At 44.1% G+C, this 8,947-nt stretch overlaps 1 protein-coding gene across 1 annotated transcript; it reads left to right on the top strand.

The window, feature by feature from the left end:
* The first annotated feature begins 895 nt into the window (after positions 1-895).
* LOC119313073 (ABC transporter G family member 48-like) lies at positions 896-8,698 on the top strand. The gene is made up of 19 exons (XM_037588894.1): positions 896-1,727; positions 2,552-2,634; positions 2,768-2,852; positions 3,010-3,300; positions 3,405-3,495; positions 3,682-4,582; positions 4,659-4,819; positions 4,927-5,030; positions 5,250-5,415; positions 5,521-5,589; positions 5,690-5,802; positions 5,935-6,267; positions 6,378-6,668; positions 6,805-6,888; positions 6,985-7,118; positions 7,232-7,459; positions 7,606-7,777; positions 7,866-8,120; positions 8,213-8,698. Exons 1-19 carry the CDS (start codon positions 1,197-1,199, stop codon positions 8,480-8,482), a joined length of 4,362 nt encoding a protein of 1,453 aa, XP_037444791.1. The 5' UTR covers positions 896-1,196; the 3' UTR covers positions 8,483-8,698.
* The last annotated feature ends 249 nt before the right edge of the window (positions 8,699-8,947 follow it).

Raw genomic sequence — 8,947 nt, forward strand, 5'->3', positions numbered from 1 at the left:
TTCAACTCAATGGAATGGAATGCTTCATGCATGCATGTTGTATACTAGAGTACTATTTAATAGGAGTATTTCTTGTGCACAAAGAAAGAAAGAAAGAAAGAAGAAGCCCTAAACCAAAACAACCAATCAATCGTAATTGATAACCTTTTTGTAATTGAAAAGCTTTTCTTTATAATGTATACTACTAGGTATATAGAGTATATTTATATTTTTATGAGGAAAAGGTAGGCGATCCGTCGTTTTCAGGTGCGTGGGTGAGTTGCATACGTAGGAAAGACACAAAGAGACAGGATTGGGTTGGGTTGTTAATTAACGATGGATATGCGAGTGAGTGACGTCTCTGAAATGAAATGAAATGTAGATGAGTTGGAAGCCGTAGCATATGCTCTGGTTTCCGCAAGTTAGACCAGCTTTTGTCTCTTCCTCTTCTTCTTCCTCTAAAGGAGCCGGAGCCGGAATGTATTATTAATTGTGCACCATCTTCATCTTCATCTCCATCTCCATCTCCATTTTCATCTCCATCTCCATCCGTGCGTGCGTGTGATTACTAGTACTAGGACTAGTACTATTAGTAGTTAATAATAATAATAATAAATTGTAAAATGTGGTCAGCAACAGCATGCTGCGTTACTTGCAGCGGGCGCCAAGCTACCTCTCTGCTCTGCTTGCATGGAATGCAATGCTAAAAAATCCTTAGCAAACAAACTTTGACTTGACAAACCCGCCAACTTACCCTTGGTTCCTTCCTTGCTTCGTTATGCTAGTGCTAGACTAGAAACAATAATATTAATAATGTAATGAGGCAGGCTGCTGAGCATGAATGGAATCGTTTCCCACATGCCTATGCATATGCACCGGCCTTCTTCTTATCGTTCCCTTCCCTTCCCTTCCCTTCCCTGCCTTGCCGCTTGGCTTGTATGATTGTATCTCTCTCCTCTATATATGTATGTAGGAGTATGATATTTGCATCTCATCTGCTACCTACGCTGCCACAAGCCAAATCAAGGCAAGGAACAAAATCGGGCGTGCACATGGAGTGAAGATCGCCCATTCCCATTCCCATTCCCAACGCCACTCATCAACGGAGGAGACCAACACCTTCCTTCCTTTCCTTTCCTCCACCACTCTCTCCACTTCTCCAGAGACAAAGACAGAGACCACCACTACCCATCGATCGAGCTTGGCTTGGCTTGGCCATGGATCCTCCTGGCCCGGGGATACAGCTGGGCACGCTCTCCGGCAGCCGCCGCAGCATGGGCTCCTCCTACGGCTCGCGCCGCTCCGGAGGTGGAGGTGGCTCCATCTCCCACTCCTTCCGCCAGCCCGCCGGCGCCGACGACCCCTTCGGCCGCGCCGCATCGCAGCAGGGCCACGACGACGACGAGGAGAACCTCCGATGGGCGGCCCTGGAGAAGCTGCCCACCTACGACCGCATGCGCCGGGCCGTCCTCCTAAGTCACGCTGGTGGCGCCGACGGTGATGAGCTCCAGGGCTTGGTGGACATCGAGCAGCTGGCCAGCGGCGAGGCCGGCCGGGCCCTGCTGGAGAGGGTGTTCCAGGACGACAGCGAGCGGTTTCTGACAAGATTGAGGGACCGTGTGGACCGGGTGGGCATTGACCTGCCGGCGATCGAGGTGAGGTACCAGGGCTTGTCGGTGGAGGTGGACGCCTTCGTCGGCACCAGCGCCTTGCCCACGCTCTGGAACTCGGCAACTAACTTCCTACAGGTTCCATTCCATCCTGCTCTCCTCTACTATTTTTCTCTTCTTTCCTTCATAAATCAGTCTGCTGCTTGGTCTTTTCATTCCGATCCTTTTCCCGCGCGCTCAATCGTACGTCTCTCATAGATAGATAGATTTTCATCAATTAAGTCAAAACAAGACACTAAGATAGATAGATAGATAGAGATAGATAGATAGATAGATAGATAGATACTCTGTCCGTCCAAAAACACTTGCCATTAAAATGGATAAAAGAGAAGGGATATTTGTTTTTACACACCTGGTGGGCCACGTCACCCAGATTTACTTTCTTCACTTGCTCTTCCTCTCCATCCTCCCCTCCCCTCCCACTCCACCCAAGCCCAAGCCCTCCTCCGCGGCGGCGGCCAAAGGAAAGGAAAGGTTGTGACTGAATGGGGTCAGTTCATGCAGCAACGACGACGACGACCACCAGGTCCAGAGAGAAAGAGAGAGAGAGGGGGGGAAGATGCAGCTCAGGTGTTGGACCAAATGTCTGTCTCTAACACCCCAACCCGTCCGCTACGCTCGCGGCTCAACCACACCACACCAGACCAGAGACCACTTCCTATCGTATCCTATCCTATCCTATCCTTAATTGAGTTACCATTGCCTTGCTGTATCAATCAAATTTCCACATCCTCTATGTACTAGTAGTATGTACTGTGCCCACTGCTTCTTTATGACTCTCTGTCTGTCTGTCTGTCTGTCTGTGTACGCAGCGCATGCATCATATGCATCATAGGAACATGATTAATTTGCTTACATACATGATCCATCCATGAAATGAAATGCCCACTGCATGCATGCAGAGTCTTGTCGGACGCCTCGCTTCCTCCAACAAGAAGACCATCAACATACTCCGAAACGTCGACGGCATCCTCAAACCATCCAGGTTTCTTCTTCCTTTCCTTTTCTTTTTCTTTTTCCTTTTTCTTTTTTCTTTTTTCTTTTTCTTTACCACACAAGCCTACTACTACTAGTAGTAACTAATTGTTTCAACATGTATGTATGTACATATATATCAGGATGACCCTTCTGCTTGGACCTCCATCTTCAGGAAAGAGCACACTCATGCGAGCCCTCACTGGCAAGCTAGACAAAACCCTCAAGGTCTGCTTTCTTTCTTTCTTTCTTTCTTTCTTTCTTTCTTTCTTTCTGTCAGCAGCACTTGATTATTATTTATTTTGCTTATGCATTATGAGTTTGAACGACCGCGCGCGGGCATATACATACAAATAAGAAAGATAAATATGAGTATATATGGCAGGTATCTGGCAGCATCACCTACTGTGGTCATACGTTTGAGGAGTTCTACCCGGAGAGGACCAGCGCGTACGTTAGCCAGTACGATCTACACAACGCAGAGATGACTGTAAGGGAGACGCTCGATTTCTCCAGGCGCTGCTTAGGTGTGGGTGCCAGATATGACATGCTCGCTGAGCTTGCCGCCAGGGAGCGTGAAGCAGGCATAAAGCCAGACCCTGAGATCGATGCTTATATGAAAGCTACTGCCGTGCAAGGACAGCAGACTAACATTGTTACCGATCTTACTCTCAAGGTCAACATGCATGCATCTAATTTAATTTCTCTCTCTCTCTAGGCACATTATTTGACTCTTTTTAACAAGAAGAAAAACCTCACTCTTCTCATCTAACATCTCAGGTGCTTGGGCTTGACATTTGTGCCGATATGCCCATTGGTGACGAGATGATCAGAGGAATTTCTGGCGGGCAAAAGAAGCGTGTAACAACCGGTACGCATGCACATCAATAAAATAAAATAAGCTCAACCACTTACTCCCTCTGTTTCAAAATAGATGACTCAACTTTGTACTAAAGTTAGTTAGTACAAAGTTGAGTCATCTATTTTGGAACGGAGGGAGTAGAAACCAACTTCTTACTTAATTAATGTTGTGTCGTCGTCGTCGATTCGATGGCAGGGGAGATGTTAACGGGACCTGCAAGGGCTTTGTTCATGGATGAGATTTCCACTGGTTTGGACAGCTCTAGCACATTTGAGATTGTGAAATACATAAGGCAGCTGGTCCATGTGATGAATGAGACCGTGATGATCTCCCTCCTACAACCACCGCCAGAGACCTACAACCTCTTTGATGACATTATTCTGCTATCAGAAGGGTACATAGTGTATCATGGGCCACGCGACAACATCTTGGACTTCTTTGAAGCTGCCGGTTTCCGGTGCCCTGAAAGGAAAGGAGTTGCTGACTTTCTTCAAGAGGTCACTTCCAAGAAAGACCAGCAGCAGTACTGGTACCTTGACCAGCAGCAGTATCGTCACGTGTCTGTCCCAGAGTTTGCCCAACGTTTCAAGTCATTCCATGTAGGGCAGCAGATGCTCAAGGAGCTGCAAATCCCTTTTGACAAGTCCAAAACTCATCCTGCTGCCTTGACCACCAACAAGTATGGGCAGTCCAGCTGGGAGTCAATCAAGACAGTGCTGTCGAGAGAGCAGCTACTGATGAAGCGCAACTCCTTCATCTACATCTTCAAGGTTACCCAGTTGATCATCCTTGGGCTCATGGCCATGACTGTGTTCCTCAGAACAAAGATGCCATATGGCCACATCTCCGACGGCGGCAAATTCTTTGGTGCTCTGACTTTCAGTTTAATCACCGTCTTGTTCAATGGGTTTGCTGAGCTACAACTGACAATTAAAATGCTTCCTACCTTCTACAAACAAAGGGATTTCCTCTTCTTCCCCCCGTGGACCTTTGCGCTGGTAACAATCATCTTAAGAATTCCTGTTTCGCTTATGGAGTCCGCGGTATGGGTCGTCCTCACCTACTATGTCATGGGCTTCGCACCTGCTCCAGGAAGGTATATATATATATATATAATGCAATTCTTTCATTTAAGTTTTGAATTGGTAACTTCATCTATTTGCTCATTTCAGGTTCTTTCGTCAGCTTTTAGCTTTCTTTGGTACTCACCAAATGGCAATGGGTTTGTTCCGATTTCTTGGTGCTGTTTTGAAATCAATGGTTGTGGCCAACACCTTTGGGATGTTTGTGATGCTTCTTATTTTCATATTTGGAGGATTTATCATACCTAGAGGTATATATATAAGCACCCAGTCATATATATATATATATAAGCTATTTGCATCGATGAAAGTGAAAGTAAACCTTTTCTGTCTCTGTCCTGATTTTTAATGGGAACAGGTGACATCCGACCATGGTGGATCTGGGCTTACTGGTCATCTCCTATGATGTACAGTCAAAATGCAATATCAGTCAATGAATTCCTTTCTAGTAGGTGGGCCAACGTAAGTTCTTCTTAATTAGAACCTTGTGTGTGTATATATATATATATATATATATATATATATATATATATATATATATATATATATATACTTTTACTTTTGGTTTCTTCTAAGTCGGACAGTACTGAAGGGATCACTTTTGTATCCTAGCTAGTGCTGTTACTGTAAAGGTGACAACATCTCGACTAATACTGAAGCACCTTTTCATTTTTACTACAGACAAACACTGAAGCATCTATCAAAGCATCCACAGTAGGCGAGGCTATTCTTAAATCCAAAGGCTTGTTTACTGGAGATTGGGGATTTTGGATTTCCATGGGAGCCATCCTAGGGTTCACTATTTTGTTCAACATATTGTACATTCTGGCACTTACGTACTTGAGCCGTGAGTACCATTTTCTTCTTCTTCTTCTTCTTCTTCTTCTTCTTCTGGCTTAGATTATTGTTTGACGCCTTAATTAGCAAGGTACTTAGAGTAGTTCTTTTCCAGCTCCCAGCGGCTCAAACACAGTTTCAGACAAGGAGAATGAGAATGTGACAAACACTTCAACACCGATGGGTGAGTTCTCACGTATCCATATTACACTATTGCAGCCGCTAACAATATATACATATATAATGCTAATTTGTCACTATATCTTCACTTGCAATATCTCTAGGTACCAATATTAATGAAGCCACAAACCGACCAACTCAGACTCAAATCACCTTGCCTTTCCAGCCTCTTGCACTATCTTTCAACCATGTAAACTATTACGTGGACATGCCTGCAGTAAGCCTACCTATCTTTCTTCTACTCACAGATATCGGTGTTAGGACATAGATATGATAACATTATCTGCCGATGTGGACAGAAAATACTTTAGGTCCGTCTAACATAAAAATTTCCCAACTTGTGTTTCAGGAAATGAGGGAGCAAGGATTCGCCGAAAGTCGTCTCCAGTTGCTCTCTGATATCAGTGGTGCTTTTAGGCCAGGTGTTCTGACAGCATTAGTTGGTGTGAGTGGAGCTGGGAAAACCACTCTAATGGATGTCTTGGCAGGAAGGAAAACTAGTGGATCTATTGAGGGAAGCATCACCCTCTCTGGTTACCCTAAAAAACAAGAAACTTTTGCCCGCATCAGTGGCTATTGTGAACAGACTGATATCCATTCACCAAATGTTACTGTCTATGAATCCATTCTCTACTCTGCCTGGTTGCGTCTTTCCTCGGATGTTGACGAAAAAACAAGAAAGGTACCATATACGTTGAGAGAGACTCAAGTAATTAAAGATGCGGTGTTTGAAACTTTAACTCTAGCTAGTTGTTTCCATCTAAAGAAATTAATCTTCACCCTCGCTCGCAGATGTTTGTGGAGGAAGTCATGACTCTTGTAGAGCTTGATGTCTTGCGTAATGCTATGGTTGGTCTCCCTGGAGTGGACGGGTTATCCACTGAACAAAGAAAGAGACTGACAATTGCCGTCGAGCTGGTAGCAAATCCTTCAATCATATTCATGGATGAGCCAACTTCTGGTCTTGATGCTAGAGCCGCGGCCATTGTAATGCGCGCGGTGAGAAATACAGTCAACACTGGGCGAACTGTGGTTTGCACAATCCATCAACCCAGCATCGATATATTCGAGTCTTTTGATGAGGTACTCTCTCTCTCTCTCTCTCTCTCTCTCTCTCTCTATATATATATATATATATATATATATATATATATATATATATTATATTCTGTTACAACTTTTAGAAATGCAACTAACTCACGATTGGTTCCTTTTGTAGCTTCTGCTTATGAAAAGAGGAGGACAGGTTATTTATGCTGGTGAACTTGGTCGCCACTCTTATAAACTTGTTGAATATTTTGAGGTTAGTTCCCTTAGCTTACATGTTTCGATTGGGCAGCAATTTTTTTTACTAATTTGTAATTGAATTAAAACCCATGATGTTGTTATTGCATTGCAGGCAATTCCAGGTGTTGAAAAGATCACAGAAGGATATAATCCCGCAACATGGATGCTGGAAGTTAGCTCCCCCTTAGCCGAGGCTCGCCTGAACGTAAATTTTGCTGAAATTTATGCTAATTCTGATCTGTATAGGTAAGTAGCCAACCTTTCACTATTCTTATGCGATGGTTGTTGAAACAGAGTGCCAAAGTTGCAATTGTTTTCTATATATGCACACTGAGTTCCTATTTCTTAAATGTGTGCAGGAAAAACCAAGAACTTATTAAGGAATTAAGCATTCCCCCGCCAGGCTACGAGGATCTCTCATTTCCTACCAAGTATTCTCAGAATTTCTACAACCAATGCATTGCAAACTTCTGGAAGCAATACAAATCATATTGGAAGAATCCGCCCCACAACGCCATGCGCTTTCTCATGACGATGATCAATGGCCTTGTATTTGGCACGGTGTTTTGGCAGAAAGGGACAAAAATGTATGATCCTGTTTTGCTATTGTTTGCTAGTTTTGAATGATTATATAGGAGTACGTAGCTTCTATGGAGTTGCTAATGCCTTTTTCTTCTTCTTCTTCTTCTTCTTCTTCTTCTTCTTCTTCTTCTTATGTTTGATTTTTGTGCAGAGGCTCGCAACAAGATCTGTTCAATCTACTCGGAGCCACATATGCTGCTGTCTTCTTCCTTGGGGCTGCCAACTGCATCACTGTTCAGCCTGTTGTGTCAATCGAGCGAACGGTTTTCTACCGTGAAAAGGCGGCAGGGATGTACTCTCCGTTATCCTATGCATTCGCTCAGGTAATATTTTGTTGTTTAGTTTGATTGAGAATTCATTCATTCATTCATAATATAAGGAGCAAAGTCTGAGGATTGTGCATTGGTGCAGACATGCGTGGAGGTGATCTACAACATCGCGCAGGGGATTGAATACACGGTGATCATCTATGCGATGATTGGATATGAGTGGAAAGCGGCAAAGTTCTTTTATTTCCTCTTCTTCATAGTTTCAAGCTTCAACTACTTCACATTGTTTGGCATGATGCTGGTATCATTGACCCCGTCTTCCATGCTCGCAAACATACTGATATCGTTTGTACTCCCTCTTTGGAACCTGTTTGCTGGGTTCCTCGTCGTCAGACCGGTAAGCAAAGAAAAATTAAGCAACGCATGCATTAGCCAGATTCGTTGGTTGGGTCAAGACTGATGATTGGTTGGTTGGTGCTATTGTTGCAGTTGATACCGATCTGGTGGAGGTGGTACTACTGGGCCAACCCTGTGTCATGGACCATCTACGGCGTGGTGGCGTCGCAGTTTGGCGACAACAAGAGTCCTCTGAAGGTCCCCGGCGGGAGCGACACGTTTGTGAAGCAGTTCTTGGAGGACAATCTGGGCATCAAGCACGATTTCCTTGGGTATGTGGTGCTGGCGCACTTTGCCTTCATCATCGCCTTCTTCTTTGTGTTTGGCTACTCCATCAAGGTGTTGAACTTCCAGAAACGTTAGGGCAATGTTTATTTTATTTATCATAGCGTTTGTTTGTGTGTATATGAATGGAGTAATGTATAGTAGAAAGAGTAGAGTTGACAAGGGAAATTGTTGCATAGATAGGCCAGACCTGGTGGTATAAATTAGAGGAATGAGACCTATTTTTTTTCTTCTTTCGGTTCTGTTTCACCATTGATATTAAATACGGAAAAGTTCATTTTTGGTGTGAAACTAGTCTAAAGCAGTTTGGTCCTCAATTCTATCTCTACTACGCACGTACTAGTTGGAAGTATTTATCACTCGACTCGCCTCTCCCTCCCTCCCTCCCTCCCTCCTCTGATATTCTACAGTAGGTATCATGCATGCATGCATGGGATTAGTGCTTTGAATTGATTTGATTTGAATTGGTGGCATATCAAATTTTTGCCGGCAACGAGAAAACAGATCCAGCAAGTCAACATGGCGTGGTCCGCAGCGGATTCG

Source organism: Triticum dicoccoides, chromosome 5B (genome assembly GCF_002162155.2).
Source record: "Triticum dicoccoides isolate Atlit2015 ecotype Zavitan chromosome 5B, WEW_v2.0, whole genome shotgun sequence".
Lineage (NCBI taxonomy): Eukaryota > Viridiplantae > Streptophyta > Magnoliopsida > Poales > Poaceae > Triticum > Triticum dicoccoides.

Bases quoted from the DNA above. Each gene is read 5' to 3' on its own strand.
- LOC119313073 (XM_037588894.1), top strand. From the start codon at position 1,197: ATGGATCCTCCTGGCCCGGGGATACAGCTGGGCACGCTCTCCGGCAGC. The intron at 5,416-5,520 runs GTGAGTACCATT...GTTCTTTTCCAG, and splicing joins GGCACTTACGTACTTGAGCC to CTCCCAGCGGCTCAAACACA. The intron at 7,460-7,605 runs GTATGATCCTGT...ATTTTTGTGCAG, and splicing joins TGGCAGAAAGGGACAAAAAT to AGGCTCGCAACAAGATCTGT.